Here is a 20,456-nt window from a genome sequence, read left to right on the forward strand (position 1 = left end):
TGGTCCCAGAGGAGGCCAGAAAGGAACTGGAGTTACATAGTTGTGAGCTGCCATGTAGGTACTGGGAGCTGAACCTGGGTCTTCTGTAGGAGCAGCAAGTGCTCTCAACTTCTGAGTCACCTCTTCAGCCTCTTGTTAAATTTCTGAGAAGGTATTTAGAGCTCTTTCTCGTCTGGCAGATTATTACACAAATGCCTGTTATTCTGTATCTGGATCATCATCCATTGAATTGAACATCAGAATTTAGTATTTATTTATTACTGAGGCTGTAAAAATACATCAAGGAAATAATGATTTGCCAAGAAGATTGAGGGTCGGGATTTGGTGAAAAGCCTGGCAGTCCGTGTACTAAAAGGTGCCTGAAGAGTGTGAGGAGTCCTAAGGAAAGACAAAGATCCTTCACAGATCTGATTACTTACAGATCTAGCTCACACTTTTCCTCCTCTCTTACAGTCCAGTTCCTCTCCCCACTCTGGAGTGTCCAGGCAGGTTCGGATCAAGCCTTCCCAGTCTGCAGGGGATGTAAATACCATCTACCAAGCTCCTGAGCCCAGAAGCAGGCACCTCTCTGTCAGTGAGTATTTAACTCTTTTCTTCCCTGTCCTTGTATATTGGATGTACTCATGTTTAAAATAGTCAACTATTCAACAATCGTCAAATATTCATTGATTATCACTATGCAAAGTAGCATGCTGTGCTTTTATTTGGGGAAGAGAGGACATGACTAGTCTCAGACCCTAACCCTTGAGGACCTTAGAATATAATAATGTGATGGCATGATTAAATTTCTTTTAAACATCCCTTCAAAAGTGATCTCCTCAGACGTCTTTTTGAAGGCTTACAGGGCCCCTGTCAAATTAGGAGTCAGGTCTATATTTTAGTTTTATACATAGATTTCTTTCTTATTTCTGAAAAACCCTGTGCTTCATATAAGATGCCAGCCAGTGAAACCCCTGGAAAGGCAACTGAGTTATCCTGGAAGCATTAGCACAGTATCTACAGTTGAATAGCAAAGAAGTTAGGTTAGTTGCTACTAGGCCTCTTCAGGAAAGAATTTTAAATCAGGCTTGTGTATTATATAACATTGTTCCTCCGGATACTTCTCAGGGTCTGTCTTGGTTTTTTCTGGGCCTTTGAGCTGAAATTCTCTTCTACCCCTATTCTTAGGTTTGGTCTTTTCATGGTGTCCCAGATTTCCTGGATGTTTTATGTTAAGAATTTGTTAGATTTGCTGTTTTCTTTGATCAATGAGTCTATTTCCTCTATAGTATCCTCAGCACCTGAGATTCTTTCTTCTATCTCTTGTATTCTGTTGGTTATATTTATCTCTGTAGTTCCTGTTTGTTTACCCAGATTTTCCATATCCAGCCATCCCTTAGTTTGTATTTTCTTTATTACCTCCATTTCGGTCTTCAAGTCTTGAACTGTTTCCTTTACCTGTTTGATTGCTTTTTCTTAGTTTTCTTGGATATCTTTGAGGGATTTATTAATTTCTTCTAACTTTTTGTTTGTCTTCTCTTCCATTTCTTTAAGGGAGTTTTTCACTTCCTGTTTAAGGGTCTCCATCATTTTCATAAGGTTACATTTAAAGTCAATTTCTTCTACCTCTTCAGGGTTAGGCTGTTCAAGTCTTCCTGTTGCATATTCACTGGATTCTGGTGTTATCATGTTGCTTCTCAGGATGTTGGAGGAATTTTTGCATTGATGCCTGCCCATCTCTTCCTTCAAATGAGGCCAGTATAGTCTTGGCGTCTTGGTCCATTCTTGCTGTGGCTGACTGTGTATTTGGGAGTTTTTCTTGGTCTGCCCTCTCTGCACTGGAGCAGGCTCTCAGATTCCCTTCGTCCTGAAGCAGGCTGTGCTGGGGGAATCCAAGGATGTTGCAGATTTGAAAAGGAGTGCTTGGGGGCAGAGTGGAATGGGGGTAAAGAAGGCCAGTAGCAGGGAACACACCCTGCTGGATGGCCAGAAAAGCTTAGGATGTAGGCATTTTTTTTAACTGAGGGTTACTCCTCACAGATGACTCTACCTTGTGTCAAGTTAACATAAAAACTACCCAGCACAAGGTTTGAGAAGAAAGTCCATTTCTTGAATTGTGGGATTTTTATCAAGATAGAAATCTATTGTTGGAGAGATGGCTCAGTGGTTTAGAGGAGGGACTGCTCTTCTAGAGGATCAGAGTTCGGTTCTTGGCACCTGTCCTGACGGCTCAGACCTAAAATAATTACTCAGAAACTATATTATTTGCAATACTGTTTGGCCAATAGCTTAAGTGTATTGCTAGCTAGCTCTTACATCTAGAATTAACCCATTTCTATTATTTTATACTTTACCATGAGGTTTGTCGCCTACCTGCAAGTTTCCACTAACAACTTGAGTCTTTCCCCTCAGTGGCTACATGGCGTCTCACTGACTTCACCTTCTTTCTCCCAGCATTCAGTTTAGTTTTTCCTCCTAGCTCTACTCTGCTAAGCCACTGGCCGAAACAGATTCTCTTTCATTAACCAGTAAAAGCAACACATACACAGAAGGACTTCTCACACCAGGCACCCTTGTCAAGTGGCTCAAAACTTCTTGACTTCCTGTCACTCCAGTGCCAGGAGATCCAGTTCCCTTTTTAGACCTTGATGGTTATCTGCACTTACATGTAAATACGTGTGTGTGTGTGTGTGTGTGTGTGTGTGTGTGTGTGTGTAAAATTAAAAGTAAATCTTCTTTAAAAATCTAAAAGAAACCCGATTTTATCAAACATTTGCATGTGCCTACTACCCTAATGTTCTGAGACACCTGTTGCCACTAGGAAGCCAAGTTTTCCCTTTCACCACAAGCAGAATGCTGTCAAACTTAGTTGTTCTCTGCAGATCCTGAGCTGAGTCTGGGGAGGTATGAACCTTGTTCTGCTGCTGAACTCTCTGTGAGTGATATTCTTCCTGAGAGAACAGCAAGAAAAGTGGGCTACCGAGGCACTCACACTTCCCCCTAAGGAATTTTTAGAACTCAGGCACTCATAGTAAATGTTTCTAATCTGCATGCTTGAATGTAAGTGGATTTCAGATTTTTAAATAATTGGTACACATGTTTTCATAAACTAGTGGAAGAGAAAGAGGCAGAACACAGCAAAGATCCTGTTCAGAATGTCCTAAAAATTTGATTGCCTAAAGCTAAGAAATTTCCACCTTGGCTTTTTTTTTCTTCAGTGTGTTATCTGTGAGTTCCTGTGTGTATGTGTATCATGTGCATGCCTAGTGTCCTCAGAGGCCAGAAAGGAGCATTAGATCTCTGGGAAATAGAGTTATAAGTAATTGTAAACTGCTGTGTGGCTAAGAGCAGCAAGTACTCTTAACCACTGAGCTGTCTCTTTAACTCTCCAACTTCAACTTCACTTCGCTTCTTTACCAGAGGTTTTTTTTTTTTTTTTTTTTTTTTTTTTTTTTTTTTTTTTTTTTTTTTTTTTAAGACAGGGTCTCACTCTAACCTGGGCTTCTCTGGAACCCAGTTAGTGGTTCTGTTTGCCCCACAGTCTTCTTGCCTTTGCCCCTTAGTTCTGGGGTTACAGACATGAGCCAGCGTATCCAACATTTTTGAAAATTTTTTTCATTTCCCATGTCTTTATTATTTTTTAAATTCCATCCACAGTTCTCCCCTCTACCCCTTCTCCCAGTGGGTAAGGGCTACCATGGGAAATCAACAAAGTCTGGCACATTAAGTTGGAGGCAGGACTAAGTCCCTTCCCTCTGCATTAAGGCTGAGCACGGCATCCTACCATAGGGAATGGGCTCCAGTAAGCTAGCTCATGCATCAGAGATAGATCCTGGTCCTACGGCCAGGTACCTCACAGATAGTCCAAGCTTCAATCTTTTACATACAAATCCCAGTTCCCCTTCCCTTCCCTTTTCCTACTCCCCCTGCCTTCTCCCCAACCCACCCCTTTCTGCTCCTCAGAGAGGATAAGGCCTCCGTTCAAGAAAATATGTTCTTTTTATAAACATAGCCCTTATAGTAGGATATTAAATGAAACCTCCCAAACGTGGGTATGATAGTGTGCCTGTGAACTCGACACTCACGATGCAAAGGCAGAAGGAATTCCCACAGTGTAAAGCCAGCCTGCTCTATCTGTATAGTGAGTTACAGATAAGCCAAAGCCACATAGTCTTAAATGAAACAGCTGGGCATGGTGATGCACACTTTTAACCCTAGCACTCAGGAGCAGAGACAGGCAGACCCCTATGAGTTTAAGACTAACCTCATCTACATAGAATTCCAGGCCATCCAGGGCTGCACAGTGAGACCCTGTCTCAAAATAAGTAAACAAAAGCTGTACACACTAACAAGAAAAAAAGAAAACTTCCATAATTCCACAGCAAAAAATACTGTTTTAATCACAATTTAGTAAAACTAGAAACCATGGAAGACTGGGCATCATAACACATGCAGACTTCTTGGAACCCTGTCTGAAAAAGTAAAACAAAGCAAAACCCAATATTTTTTGGGTATAATGACACCATCTGCAGTATCATCACATGAGTGACTGAGGCGGGAAGACCAAGAGTTCAAGATCATCCTCAGCTACATTAGATATTTGAAGCCAGCCTAGATCTTTTAGACCCTGTCAACAACAAAAAAATTCAAAATACAAAGTCTTAAGAAAGCAATACCTTTTCAAATTTCATGTGTGTGTTTTTTTGTGTTTGTTTTTTTTAATATTTATTATGTATACAATATTCTGTCTACATGTGTGCCTACAGGCCAGAAAGGGCACCAGACCTCATTACAGATGGTTGTGAGCCACCATGTGGTTGCCGGGAATTGAACTCAGGACCTTTGGAAGAGCAGGCAATGCTCTTAACCGCTGAGCCATCTCTCCAGTCCTTCATGTGTGTTTTGATACAAGTTGTTTGGCTTGTATGTGGCATGTGGATTTTTTTTTTGTGTGTGTGTGTGTGTATGGGTTTTTTTTTTTTTTAAGCACTGCTATGGTTTGAACCTGGCCAGAACTTGTGCCTTCTAGGCAAATGTTCACTATTGTATAGTAATTTTGTAAAAGGTCATTATTGCATAGTATTTTTTCAATAATGCACTATAAAGAGAATTAAGATATATGTGGATTTATGTGGTAATTTAGTTCAGATTTCTTTTTCTTTCCTTTAATTTGTTTTGTTTTTTGAGACAGAGTTTCTCTGTGTTGCCCTGAGAGTCCTAGAACTCCCTCTGTAGAGGGAGAAGAGATTTCCCTGCTTCTGCCTCCTTGGTGCTGGGATTAAAGGCATGCACCACCATGCCTGGCTTAAATTTTAGTTTTTAAATTAGAATAATTACAGAGAAACCCTGTCTTGAAAAAAAATTAGAATAGTACTTTAAGTAGAAATACAATATAGCTTTCAATATATTTATAAAGATATTTTATCAAGAAAATGAAAGCAGTACTTAAACACAAACCAAGTTATTGGAGAAGAAACTGGATGTTGGAGTGTATACTTTTAATCCTAGAATTTTAGGGGATAGATATTAGGAGTTCAAAGCTAGCCTTAACTACATAGTAAGTTTGAAGCCAGCCTATGCTACATAAGACTTTCCCTATAAAACAGAAAAGAAAAAAATTGCTGGAGAAAATAATAAAACAGGCAGACATGGAGAATGTTCAAGATAGCAAGTGCATGATAGAAATATGAAGACTGAAAAATAACTATAAAGATGATGGATATTTGAAAAGAAACAAATAATAATAGCAAAGTTACGATTTACTAAATTTCAGACTATGGATGAATAAGTGCTCACAAAATTAATAAAATTCCAAATCTGAATAAGAGTAAACAGACCTCTGAGGTTTGGAGACTTTATACTGTTAGGACTGAAATGGTGTCTACATGCTGCCCAAGGTGTTCTTACTTTCAGGAATGGCGGCATGTGCCAGCCACTCACAAAGGTTGAAACAGGAAAATTGTGAGTTTGAAGCCAACTTGGGGAAAGTAGGCAACATAGGAATTACCCATTTCTCCTGTTCTTTTCCATAGAACAAGGGTTTGTGAGTGGTGTGTGGGTTTCAGGTGTATCAGGGAGAAATTAGAAAAGCAGAAGAAAAAACTCTCCCAAAGTCTTTGTAGAAATAGAAGAGGAAAGATGGGCAGCCTCATCTTTTTAATTGATGAAGACTGATACAAAGCAGGAATTGGGTTTTCTGCCCCTAAGCACGAACCTGTGATTCTTGGGTGGAGCAAGGGCTAAACTGCTGGACCATTAAGGTCCTTTTCTGTGTTGTAGGAAGCCATATGTGAAAAATCATTTCTTTGACTAGACATGTTAAGAGATAGAATTTTTGTATAGTTTCTGTTTATCTGGAAAATGGACACCTATATCTCAGCATACCTAGGTTCTGACTTCTTTTATTCCATGAGCACCATGTTGGCCTGGAATGAACGAAACAGTGGAGCCCATGGAAGGTCAAGGGTCATAGAAACAGATTCTGCCTAGAAGAGAAACAGCAACGGGAACATCAGAACTGAAGCACAAAGAAAGATTTAAGACTAGCATTCCAGACATAGGAAAGAGCACCTACTAGGCATCATCACAAAAGAACATGGGGACTGGAGAGATACTTTATCACTTAAGAGCACTGGCTGCTATTCCAGAGGTCCTGAGTTCAATTTCCAACAACCATATGGCAGCTCACAACCATCTGTAATGGGGTCTAATGCCCTCTTCTTGCATGCAGGCATACATACAGATAGAATACTCACATATAAAATACATAAATAAAAAACAACTAACCAAACAAAAGAACATGGTGGGCTCCAAAATATTTCGTCTATGTTTGAGAAACTATAGATATGGTCTGGAAGGAGTGGAACCCGGAAAGGGGGAGCTTGGGTTTTAAAAGTAAAAAGGATTGGAAAGATGGCTCAGTGGCTCTTAACCAGTTCAATTCTCAGCCTCCAGATGACATCTCACACCTGTCTGTAACTCCAATTACAGGAGATCTGACACCCCTACACAGACATACATGCAGGTAAAATAAAATAGGGTAAAAAAATAAAAACACAGTTTCACATGCCTTTAATCTCAGCACTCAGGAGACAAAAGCAGGTGGATCTCTATGAGTTTGAGGCCAGCTTGGTCTACAGAATTCCAAAGCTATACAAAGAAACCCTGTCTTGAAGAAAAAGGAAGAAAAGTCTAATACAGCCCAAGTTGCTCTTAGACTTGTAGAAGCTAGCCTTAAGCAACTGATCCTCCTGTTTGTACCTCCTAAGTGCTGGGACTATAAGCATACACTACCATATTCAGCTTCTTCCATGCATGGCCTAATGGGAATTAATTTCTACTAGAGTAACATGGAAAGTGCATTCTGTGGAGGAGCTGGACTCTCAAGATTCTGGAAGATTTCCATAGGCAGACTTGAAAGGATGAGCTTTGGAGAATGTTTGTCTTTCAGGTCCAGGTAGGCTGACATATTTAGAAGAGGCAAAGAGGCTGGGCGGTGGTGGCGCACGCCTTTAATCCCAGCACTCGGGAGGCAGAGGCAGGTGGATCTCTGTGAGTTCGAAGCCAGCCTGGTCTACAAGAGCTAGTTTCAGGACAGGCAACAAAGCTACAAAGAAGCCTTATCTCAAAAAAATCAAAAAAAGAAGAGGTAAAGAGAAGGCCAAGAAAGTATCCCAAGGCCACTTTCTAAGAACCCTTGACTATACCTAGGAATTTTTTTGGGGGGAGGGGTAGTTGGTGGGAAGTCACAGAAAATTTTTGTGCCTTATGCTCATCTCCATTAGAATGCTAATCATATTATCTTTCCCACCAAACTCTATCTTTGTTCATTCATTACCAAAAAGTCAATTATTTTGGATACGAAAAAGACATGGGCTTTGTGCTATGGACCTTGTATATAAAAATGTTTGTTTATCATAATGTGATCAGTATATAGTTACAAACTGTGGCCTGAGCTTGGGGTCAGGAAACCTTAGGCTACCACCTAAAGTACATATGGAAGCTGTGCAGAGATTTGAGGGCAAGGGCTTTGGACAGGAGATGTTACGTTTGTTGAGACTAAGGGCTAGAGAAAGGTGGATTGTTGGAGACAGATGATGTCTGGAGTGCTAAGACAGGAGCAAGGAGAGCAGGCCTCAGCTAGAGAGGAAGAGGAGCCCTATGGATAGTAATGAAGATTTATTTTAATCTTGGTTGAAAGCAATAAAAAGTCATTAGTTTTTAAGTAATGATGAAAAGGTAGAATGACATTCAGATTTGCATTGTCAAAGACTGTTGAAGTGTGAAGGACAGACTGGAAGGGCTAGATTGGATCCAGGAAACCATATAGGTGAAAGAAGGCAGATGCTTGTATTAGTCTGGGAGCAGTGAGAGAGACAAGGAACAAGTAAATCCGAGACATTCAGAGATAACACTGATAGAACATGGCACTTCTGTGGTTTTCACAATACACTCTGGAGAAATCAGGGGCATTCTTAAGTTCCTTTTAGGTCTTCTGTGAGGGCAAGACTGTTCTTCTTTTGGTTTTTGGAGCCAGGGTTTCTCTTTAGCTTTAGTTTGGAGCCTGTCCTGGAACTTGCCTTTGCTCTATAGACCAGACTGGCCTCTAACTCACAGAGATCCGCCTGCCTCTGCCTCCCTAGTGTTGGGATTAAAGGTGTGCACCACCACTGCCCTGCAAGATTATTCTTAACATCATCCTAAAATGTGGAACTCATCACAAGCATACAGTTGTTTTCCAGGGGTTTTGCATGTGAGGTAGTGTGTGTGTGTGTGTGTGTGTGTGTGTGTGTGAGAGAGAGAGAGAGAGAGACAGACAGACAGACAGACAGACAGACAGACACAGGGTCTCATGTGTCCTACGCTATCCACAAACTCATTATGTACCTAAGGATGATCTTGAACTTTTGATCCTTCTTTCACCTCCCTACTTCTGGGATTACAGGCATGCACTACCATGCCTGGTTTATTTGGAGCTGAGAATAGAACCCAGGCTTTATGCATGCTGAACTACATCTCCGATGTCATATCTGAAAATACCTGAGCTTGGTTGCAGAGATGGTTCTGCAGTTTACAGCTCTGACTACTCTTCAGAGGACCTTGGTTCAATTCCCAGCACCCACACTGTGGCTCACAACTACCTGTAACTCTAGTCCCAGGGGTATCTGATGCCCTTTTCTGGTCTGTGTGGGCACTACATGCACATAGTGCACAGACGTATGTTCAAGCAAACACTCATAAACACACTGAGAAAATAAAATGGTCGTCTTCCTTCATTCTATAGGTTCTTTTCTTCTCATAGTAGATTCTTCTGCAGTTCTAGATAAGATTATAATGTGTATAGTGGTGGTAGCTACTTCAGAATTGAAGCGTAGGTTGTTGTCAGTGTTTGTGGGAAAACAAGGTTGAGAAGTAGTTTTGCAGTCTTCCCCCATGCAAGCAGGTCAGGAAATGTCGCTTACAATTTTCTATTGAAGAAGAAAAAATATTTGATTACTCTCCTATCTCATCTGTCCCCTAAGAGAAAAGGATTTAGAAATATTTCTTTGTACTTGCAGTGACCTGCACATTAACACTGACCCAAAGCCCTAGAGATCCCTGTGGAGACAACTTCCTGCCTCCATCAGCTTCCTAATAAGGGTTCTCTGAGAAGCCTTAAGTCAGAGTACAAGCAAAAGAATCACCCATACTCTGGGAACAGTTTATTTCTGGTTGGCTTTTTTGGGTTAAAGAAGCTAGCAGAGTAACATAATGTGGAGGGATTTTAACAGCTCATGTTTAAACCCTGGTGTTCTCTTTCCACTTAGAATGCCTTCAGGGGAAGCTGCAGATAGACTCTCCTTTGATACTGGCCTGGGCCCTTGATGTGACTAGAACAGCATAGTCAGCCTGGAGCAGCAGGAAAGGATGCCCCATGGGAGCCCCCTCCCCCTTATCCTCTCACCATTGCCCTCTAAGACCTAAGGAATCACTTGTGCTGTGTGATAGTAGAGCTTTGTGCCTTCTGGCTCTTCCTGGTCATTGTGAGGAGTTATGTGACCATTAAGTCTTGTAGTTCAGCAGCATCATGACCTGTTGAGCTCCTGCCCTCACTTGTTCTCAGCTGGTGATGTGCCTCTCATTGGCTCTCAGCTTTTGAAATGAAGATTAAAAACAAAACTGAAAATACCCTGGAACAGTTATGCCACCTCCTGGTGTTTCCATTTGCTTCCTCTGATAGTCATTGGTCTGGGGAGACTTCCCTTTCCTGCTTCAGGCAGTGGGCTTGTGCACAATAGCCCCTGGCATGCCGCCCATCAGATAACAAGGCTGGCTTTCTGTAGGCCACAGTGTGGATTGGAAAAAGTGAAAGTCTTTGGCTGGAAATAAAAGTCCAAAAAACCTTTGCTCTTTCCCCTAGGCCTTCTTGTGTCTGCAGCAGTGGCCTCGTATGTGCTAGTTTCATCCCAACTATAAAAGCAAGGGAGAATTCTGTGAGCTACTAGTAGAGGGAATGGTTTAGATCAGTGTCAAATATTGGGGGGGCGGGGGGGGGACAGTGTTTGGAGACAGGATTTCTCTGTATGACAGCCCTGGAACTTGCTATGTAAACCAGGCTGGCCTCGAACTGCCTGCCTCTGCCTCCTAAGTGCTGGAATTAAAGGTGTGCACCACCATACCTGGCTATAAAAGACATTTTAAAAATTTGCTCTAGGCTTATTCCAGAGCATCTTGGGTTAAAATGCTAGAAAAGAACTTCTCTAACTTGTTTCAGGGAGAAGAGACTCAAATGTAAAATTCCAGATTATGGAACCAATGAGAGAGTTGAGAAAAGCAGATTCCTAGGTTCAGACACACAAGAGAGAGGCAGGGGTCATTTTACCTGATATTATATTATTCTATGAGTTCACAAAAAAAATCCCTAAATTTATACTAAGCAGCTTCAGTTTCTTATAAGGCTTTAAATACCTGGATAGACTGTCTCCTGCAGGCTATTGAAGTCATTTCAGTACCATGGCTCAGGAGCTGATTACTTCAGAATTGTAGCTTTCCCTTTGTGAGTGAGATGTTGAGACATGAAATCCACAAAATTATTTGCCTGTTTTCGGGACCGTTTCATAGCTTTATGCCAGTATTCTCACCTGAGACTACGTCCTTGGATTGATGCTTCCATGAATCAGTTGGAAGTATTCTTGGCAGTAAATTTATCAAATGTCTTCAGCACATCTGAATGAGTCATATGTTGGAGCAACTGACTTTATTTGAAAGAATGAAGAACTGAGTCTCTTAATGCTGAGAATACTTTAAACTTCTTAGAAGTTATCTTTCAAGCCCCAGATATGAGACTCCTGTCATACCTGTCAGGAGATGGAAGAAGGAGGATGAGTTCAAATCTAGCCTGCTGTATATAGCCCTATCTCAAACAAACAAAAATCCCATTTTTCCCCATATGCCTTTAATCCTAGAATTCAAGAAGCAAAAGCAAGTAGATCTCTGTGAGTTCAAGGCTACTGTGGTCTTTCAGGCCAGCCAGAATCATATAGTGAAACCCTATCTCAAAACACAAAAGCCCCAGCATTTTCAAGGATTAACCTATTGTACCTTTTTTTTTTTTGAGGGGGGGGTGTCAAGCATTTTTCTTCCTTTTGTTGGTCCTTTTTTCTTTAGGAAGAGACTCCCTGGCTCAGAAAGTTTTGTTGAGACCCATATGTTTACGTCCAATATATTCTCTCAGAGTATTAGAAGTACTTCAGCCAGACTTTTAAGCATCCCTTGCACTATAAATGTACTTTCCATCTGTCTGTCCTGGAGCCCAGGCTGAATGAGCTATATACAAAGTTAAAACAGTATGTATCCAAGCTGGACAGTGGTGGCCCACACCTTTAGATCCTGGCACTTGGGAGGCAGAGATAGGGGATGTTTGTGAGTTCGAGGCTAGCCTGGTTTACATAGTGAGTTCTAGGACAGACAATGCTGCTACACAGAGAAACCCTGTCTCGAAAAACAAAAACAAAAAACCACCACAACAAAACAGTATGTATTTTACATTTTCCTTCTGAAACTAGTTTCAGGAAAGAAAGACGCTGGCATTGAGTGGTCGCATCTAGAGTAGAATGAGTCAAGTTCTTCTCCATCTCCAGCTGCGAAACTTGTTTGCTGTCTTAGCCAATTCCACGAAACACATTGCCTGCAGAGTTCTAGCCCAGAAAACCTAGTGCCATAGTCCTGAACTAGACTGGGAAGTAGTTTGTTATGTGGTGGCACGCGTTTCTGGTGTCTGGGGATTTCTGGGTTGTAGGGAAGAGGTAGAGGGCAAAAGAGAGGAGAGGGTCTTTTCTGGCTTTCTTCATGGCAGGATAAATATCCCCCCCCCCAAATAAGGGCTAAAGGAGCATATATGAAGGCCAGAGGATAGATAGCTTGTTAGAGTCAGTTCTCTCTTTAGACCATGCAGGTCCTGAGGACTGAACTCACGTTGTGAGGCCTAGTAGCAAGTATCTTTACCTGCTGAGCCATCTCACTGGTCCTGTTAGTATTCTCTTGAACCTTCTAAATGTTGTGGTTTTTCCTGAAGTAATAATGTAAATATACCTTGCAGAGTACCTCAGAGTTACCCAGAGAATGTTTGCCCAAAGGTCTTCTGCCAATTGTTGGAATCAAATGATACAATTACTGTGAATGCCCAACAAAAAGGAAAACTTCCTTTTCTTTTCTCTTCTTTATTTTTCTTTTCTTTTCTTTCTTTTTCCCCGAGACAGGGTTTCTCCGTTGCTTTGGAGCCTGTCCTGAACTAGTTCTTGTAGACCAGGCTGGTCTCAAACTCACAGAGAACCACCTGCCTCTGCCTCCCAAGTGCTGAGATTAAAGGTATATGCTACCACCACCCGGCCAAAAAGGAAACTTCTAATTAGGGGCAACATAATGTACTCATAATAGTCAGGAATTGTGAGAGTAAGTAGCAGTGAGAGAGATAGTCTTTTTTCATTGGCCATAATTTCTTCACTAAAGCTGGTATTGCTTCAACCACCTGAGTTCTGGGATTATAGATATGTGCCATCATACCTAGCTCAGTGTCTTCTCATCTGATACAGATAGAGTAGGTACTGGTTGAAAGAACAGAGACCCAGAGACATATGTACAGGTATATCCAGTTAGCTCTTCCTGGATCACAGTTTCAAAATGTTGTTGGGGCCCAAAGCTCCAGAGAACTAAACTGATAAACTAATGCACAAGGACCTCTTGCTTATAGTTTTTTTTTTTCATTTTCAATTACCACCAATCAACTGTTCAGAATTTAGTGTTTGTTTTATTCATGATCTCTTATATCCCACACTGGCCTTGAACTCACTGTGTAGCAGATCTTCCTGTCTTCTTCCCAGATGTAAGGATTATGGGCATGTGCCATCAGGTCTGACTTTTTTTTTCTTTTTTCTTTTCTTTTCCTTCCTTCCTTCCTTCCTTCCTTCCTTCCTTCCTTCCTTCCTTCCTTCCTTTTTTTTTATTTTTTTAATTTATACTTATGCCCGGGCTGGTTTCACTAAACTCACAAGATATTTATTCCTACCTCAGCCTCCAGAGTAGCAAAACAACAGGCATGTTCCTCCACATCTGGCACAGTCAGGAAATAATAAATGAAATTAAGATGGAGTGTGGTAGTACACACCTTTAATCTCAGAATTTGGGAGGGGGAGGAAGGCAGATCTCATAATTTAAGCCAGCCAGTTCTACATAGTGAGTTCCAGAACAGCCTGGACCACATAGTGAGACCTTGTTTCAAAAATACAGGGTGGGGGAGGGGCTGGAGAGATGGCTCAATGGTTAAGAGGGCTGCTTGCTCTTCCAAAGGTCCTGAGTTCAATTCCCAGCAACCACATGGTGGCTCACAACCCTCTGTAATGAGATCTGGTGTCCTCGCTGGCCTGTAGGCATACATGCAGAATACTAAGAATACTGAATACATAATAAATAAATAAATCTTTAAAAAAATACAGGGGGGAAGAAGGGGGGGAACCAAAAAACAGTGTCTTGATTACTTTTCTGTTGCTGTGAAGAGACACCATAACTAAGGCAATTTATAAAAAGACTGACCTGAAACTTGCTACTCAAAAGAGATCTGCCTGGGACTAAAGAGGTAAAATACTACACTTGGCCTGAGTTTTTTAGTTGTTTGTTTTGTTTTGTTTGTTTAAGACAGGGTTTCTCTGTGTGGCCCTGGCTATCCTGGAACTTGCTCTGTAGCCCAGACTGGCCTCAAACTCAAATCCACCTGCCTCTCTCTCCCAAGTGCTGGAATTAAAGGTGTGCCACCACTACCTTGCTTGAATTTTTTTTGTTTTTTCAGATGTATTATATTTAATTATGCATATATATGTGTGGATCTGGGTGTGGATATGTATGTGTATGTGCCAGTGCCAGCTGAGGCCAGAAGCATCAGATTCCCTTGGTGTTGGGGTTATAGACAATTGTGAGCTACCCATCATGGATGCTGGGAATCTAGTTCTGATGCTTTGCAAGAGCAGTCTGGACCTTGAACTGCTGAGCTGTCTCTCCAGGCCTGTAACATGAACAGGGGCCCTGCTTGTTTGGGGTTTTTGTCCTGTCCTGTACCCCCAGGTGTTTAGCTCCAAAGAAAATCACACATAGGTCTCCATAAATTATAAGCTGATTGGCCCATTAGCTCTAGCCTCTCACTGGCTAACTCTCACATCTTGATTAACCCATTTTTCTGATCTATGTTAGCCATGTTGCTCGGTACCTTTTTTTCAATGGGGCAGATCACATCCTGCTGCTTCGGTGGTCTGGGCAGGAGTGGGAGGAATCAACTTCCTCCTTCCCAGAATTCTCCTGTTCTTATTACATCATTTCTATTTCCTGTCTTTTTCCCGCCTATATTTTCTGCCTGGCCAATCAGCATTTATTTATAACATGATTGACAGAATACAAACAATTCTCCCACACCACAGGCCCAGCAATAAGTTTTAACATGGGTTTTACTCTCAAGTATCATGATAAAATCTTATACCATTCTACCTGAAATATGCCTTTATCCTATGTATACAAGATATATCTGCTGGCTCATTTGTCACTTAATGACTATCCCAATTATCAGATTGTATTGTATTGTTAGTACTTGCGTTCAAGTAACCCATTTTTGACCTAATGGCTCTAAAGAGTAGTAATACTGGTAATGTTATTGCAGTATTTTGTTATAATTGTTCTGTTTTATTAGTTTGAGTTTTTTTTTGTTTGTTTTGCAATGTGTAGTCCTGGGCTTCCTTCATATGCTAGACAAGTGTTATTCCACTGAGCTACAGTCTTAGCCCTGGTGGGCTTTTATTTTATCTTATATTTATTTTTGTCTTTGTTTTGTTTTAAAAGGGTCTTGGTAAGACTTATGTTAGTCTGGAGAGTCTGGAGCTCAGTTTCCCTGCTCCCTTCTCCTGTGTACTGGGATTATAGGAGTGCACCATCCAGCCAAGGAGTGTTAATCTCTTATACATAATTTATACATTAAACTTTTGAGATAGATATATATGCATTGGGTTTGCTAATATTTAGGGTTTCAGGCATCTGCTTGTGATCTTGAAGTATATTTCCTAAGTATATTGATTTGATTGATATTGATCAAGGATTGAAATGATCATTTTCCTATGTTCTTCCTTGGATAGGAGAAAGTGGCATTGGTGCCCAAAAGAGACAAAGAGGAAGATGTGACATTATTACTAAGAGATGTGACATTATTGTAGCGAGTACCACAAAGATATAGACAACTTATTAAAAAGGGGGTTATGGGGAAAGCAGACTCATGGAGCTAGGAGCTGGCCACATGCTGCTTCACGGCACTTGACCCGGTCTTCATCAACCAAAAGAGCATGTGGCCTCTGTCTATCTCTTTTTAAGAGATCATGTTCACAGACAAGAAGCCACGCCTTAAGGCTGGTACTCCAAAGTTATTGGTGGAATGAATTTCCGTAATACATTATGAATAATACATAAGAACATTAAATTTTTTTTATTATTTATGTGTGTGTGTTTGTGTATACATGTACATATGTGCACAAGCATGCCACAGTATGTGTGGAGGTTAGAATACGTGTAGGAGTCAGTTCTTCTATCATGTGGGTCCTGGGGTATGAACTTAAGTTGTCAAGCTTAGTGACAAGTACCCTCACCTGCTGAACCATCTCAAGGTCCTAAGAGCATTTTTTAAAAGCTGACTGACTTCTAACTTGTGTCACAGAGTTAATTTTGATAGATGTTTTGTAGCAGGGTTTTTAGTTCTATATAGTTTAGTACTGTTCTGAACGTTACTTTGTAAGGAAGGGGTGTGGTTTGCTCCCTTGAGTTGAAGATGCTGGCTCTGGTGCCATGACCATCTGGGTTTCATCCCTGATCTCTTGGGCCCAATCTTCTATCTGGACCTGCTTCTCTCCTCGTGCCACACGCTGTCTCTGTTGCTAACGGGTCTTCTTTCTGTGCTCTAGGCTCCCAGAACCCTGGCCGAAGCTCTCCTCCACCTGGTTATGTACCTGAGCGACAACAGCACATTGCCCGGCAGGGATCCTATACGAGCATCAACAGTGAAGGCGAATTCATCCCAGAGACCAGTGAGCAGTGTGTGAGTATGGGGGGATAAGATGTACCAGGACCCATTCAGACCAAGGTTGTGATGAGGCCTCTCAGTGACACATAACAGACCTGAGGAATTTGATGCCCATCCCATAGTTCTTTGAAAACCAAACCTGCCCCAAGATGGATTATTCCTTTGAGAGGCCAAAGGTTAGTTCTTTTTAAAAATGAGATCTAAATTTCTTAAACTCACTAGTGTTAGGTGAACACTTTATGGTATTCCTCTTTAGGGCCTCTCACTAGGCCCCTTGCAAAACACCATGCACTGTACTGTTTGCAGACTTCTGCCAGTGGTCTGGTCTCAGTCAGCAGTTTTAGCTAGGAACAACCCTGAACTGACGACAGGTTATGTCTTTATTGGCTATATTTTAGTTTTGCTATTTTTGTGAAGGTGTGTGTATGTAAATTATTAAGAAGAAAATAAAATAACATGATTTTGCTAATAGCTGTATTAGTTATCTATTGTTACATAACAAATTGTCACAAATTTGGTCTTAAACCAGTATACCTTTATTATCTTAGTGTCTTTAGATGGGGAGTCCAGACATGACGTAATGGGTTTTTTCCCTCATGGTCTCACAGGGCTACTACAGTCAAGGTACACACCAACTGCATTTTCATCCTGAGCTTAGAGTTCTTATCACAGTTTAGTTCCTTACATTTGGTAGAACTGTCGCCCTTTTTCTTTGCTAGAGATTGTTCAAGGATTCGCTCAGATTCCAGAAGTTGCCTGCAGTTCCTTATTATCAATCTCTTATATCATGGCCTTTTTCAAAGCCAATCTAAGCTCTATTGTTCCAGTCTACAAAGTTGGAGTTGTCATCTTCTTTTTTTCTGTCTTCTTTTTGGTTTTTCGAGGCAGGGTTTCTCTGTGTAGCCCTGGCTGTCCTGGAACTTACTACATAGTAAGGCTGGCCTTGAACTCACAGAGATCCACCTGCCTCTACCTCCCAAGTGCTGGGATTAAAGATGTGTGCCACCACCGCCCGGCAAAATTGTGGACTTCTGTAATATAAATGTAACCATGGGGATGGGCATTCCTATTGTCTCTGCCTTAGTTTATTGACTAGAACCAAGTCCTTGAGGCACTCAAGGGAAGGGTGCCTCATTGGTCACCTGATAGTGTGTCCACCACAGTGGCACACCCATTATGATGGCTAGCTTTTAACCAGTAGCTTACTTAATAGAAGTGTAATAAAAATTACACTTTGGGTTAGTAAACTGATTAAAGATAAGATCTCTATTTGGGGGCTAGAGAGATGGCTCAGCGGTTAGGAGCATTCTTCCAGAGGTTAGGAGCTGCTCTTCCAGAGGAGACAGGTTCAGTCCCCAGCACCCACAACTTACAACTGGCTGTAACTCCAGTTTCAGGGCTTCTGACATCCTCAAAGAGATATAATGTAGGCAGAATGCTAATGATCATAAAAAATAAAAATCTCTTTTATTTCTGGGTTTTTTGTTTGTTTGTTTTCAAGGAGCTTGTCTTTATTGCAAAGAGTTAAGTTCATCAGGTTTCTGGAATTTGACTTAAGAAGAAAAATTTCTAACAGAGAAAATAGCCAACAGAAGGAGCTAGAAAGATGGCTCGGAACTGAGTTTGATTCCCAGCACCCATGTCAGATAGCTCACCACTGCCTGTAATTCCAGATGCAGGAGATCTTACACTGTCTTCTGACCACCATGGGTATTTGCATCTATCTCCCTCCACACACACAATTATACATGAACACAAACAAAAATGAAAAAATCTTTAAAATGGAGGTGGGCTGGAATGATGGTGCAGCAGTTAAACGTGCTTGCTGCTCTTAGAGAAGACTCAAGTTTGGTTCCCATCACCTATGCTGGATGGTTCACAACTGCTTATAGTTTCAGCTCCAGGAGCTCTGACATCTCTACTGTACTTACTGGGCTTCTGCACTCATATGTGCACATACACACACACACAAACACACACACCGAAAAAGAAAAAAAATTAATACCAGTACATGTGGGGTTTTACAGAAAGCTGATTCCTGTAACTTTCATTATTCAAACTATATGGGCTATAGGAAGCCCTTTATGCTCTTCCTTCTGTGCTCCCTCTTCCCAGGGAATTTCATGTAACCTGGACGGCCTTCAGCTGCAGATTTCTTTCGTGGTCAGAAAATACTATTTGTGTGTGTTGACTGTGTACAGATGTCTCTTTTTTGTTGTTCCCTAAACAAGATGATTTAAAGCATTTACATTATATTATTATATATAAGTAATCAAGATGATGTAAAGTTTACAGGAAGATATGTGTGTAGTTTATCTACAAATACTGCATTATCTTATATAAGGGACTAGAGCATGCATGATCTGATATCAGCAGGAGTCCTGGAAGCAGCCCCCATGCAAATAGAGATGACTGTATTTTGAATTTGAAGGCTGCACTCCCATCCTTACCACTCCTCCGTCAGGAAAAAAAAAATGAAGCCTTTAGGTTAGGGGAAAAATATGTTCTGGCCGGACAGTGGTGGTGCACACCTTTAATCCCAGCACTTTAATGCCAGGCAGAGGCAGGTGGATCTCTGTGAGTTCGAGGCCAGCCTGGTCTACAAGAGCTAGTTCCAGGACAGGTTCCAAAGCTACAGAGAAACCCTGTCTCGAAAAACAAAACCACGTTCTGAAGGTTCTTTGTTAATGGCATTTGACTATAAGCTAGAATGTTATTTAATTTACATAGATATCTCTTACCTCTGTTTTAGTCAGGAACTGGGAATTTGTTTTTTTTTTTTTTTTTGGCACCAGTTATTTACTCCCTAGTTTTATGAGTTTAGATACATGTCTCCTAACCTTTCTTGGTCTGCAGTATTCCTCTGTGAAATGAGTTAATGCTTGTCTTTGTAAATTATGAATTATAGAGTGTAAACAGAAGCATTAGGTTCCCACCCAAACTCCACTGGAGACTTCTGCAGGGCAATACCATTTCAAGTGCCAGACACTCACTAATATTGATGGGCCAAGAAAATGCCAACAAGAAAAGACAGTGTCTTTGCTTTGCTCTATTGGCAGAGCTCCTAGGGATGCTGGCCAAACATTTTCCTTCATCCTAGAAGCTTGCCTTTCAAACTAAGGGAGAGAATCACACCTTATATCTTTCTTTCACTACATGGGGAAACAAAGACACTTCCATATTTTGACAAAAAGGACCATATGCTAGCTCTGTCTGGATCTGCTAGCTGGGATTGAGTGGAAACTGTGGTTTGACTGTGTGGCTTGCCTTTCAGATGCTAGATCCCTTGAGCAGTGCTGAAAATTCCTTGTCAGGAAGCTGCCAATCCTTGGACAGGTCAGCAGACAGGTATGAAGGTATGGGTGGTTTGGGGGCTTAATGAGTAGGCATTTTTGGAATGGTTTTAGAAGAAGTGACTAGTCCGTGTCCCTGATACAGCCATAGGCCTAGGATTAAAACGGTGTGCTTTTAGAGAGGCCCTCAGTTTCCCAAGGACTGTCAGAATGGTTTGGTGCTCAATAAAATAAACTTAATGATAGCTTAGAAGAACAGTTTTTTACTGTGTGCTGTGTTGTTCACAGTGCTTTATGTGTTTTGACTCTGCACACACTATAGTCTGCCTACTTTTCCACCTTATTACTGTGATTTGAATTGAGAAGCAATAGCTTATTGAAATTTGGGGGAAAAATGGAATCTCACCCATAGGTTGGTCTGCCTGTTCTTTTCTTTCTCCAAAAGTTTATGGTTGAAGAAGAAGCAAGCTTAGAATAATGAGAAAACAGAATATCCAGATTTCGTAACTTAACTTTTATCTCTTTATGTAGAATGTTTGTTCTTACACTTAGAATCAGTGCTATTCTTTATATACCAAACAACTGTGTCGAGGATGTGTTGT

The 20,456-nt window shown here is 41.2% G+C and overlaps 1 protein-coding gene across 2 annotated transcripts in view; it reads left to right on the forward strand.

Moving 5' to 3' along the window:
• Positions 1 to 20,456, forward strand: part of Map3k3 (mitogen-activated protein kinase kinase kinase 3) — an 81,066-nt gene that overhangs the window by 50,741 nt on the left and 9,869 nt on the right. For both annotated transcript variants that reach the window (XM_050164220.1, XM_050164221.1), the window contains 3 exons: positions 454 to 574; positions 16,443 to 16,576; positions 19,836 to 19,909. In XM_050164220.1, the coding sequence (XP_050020177.1) occupies positions 454 to 574; positions 16,443 to 16,576; positions 19,836 to 19,909 (329 nt within the window). The remainder of the gene's footprint in view (positions 1 to 453; positions 575 to 16,442; positions 16,577 to 19,835; positions 19,910 to 20,456) is intronic.

This window comes from Alexandromys fortis, unplaced genomic scaffold (genome assembly GCF_014885135.2).
Source record: "Alexandromys fortis isolate MF-2015 unplaced genomic scaffold, M_Fortis_MF-2015_v1.1 scaffold_156, whole genome shotgun sequence".
NCBI lineage: Eukaryota > Metazoa > Chordata > Mammalia > Rodentia > Cricetidae > Alexandromys > Alexandromys fortis.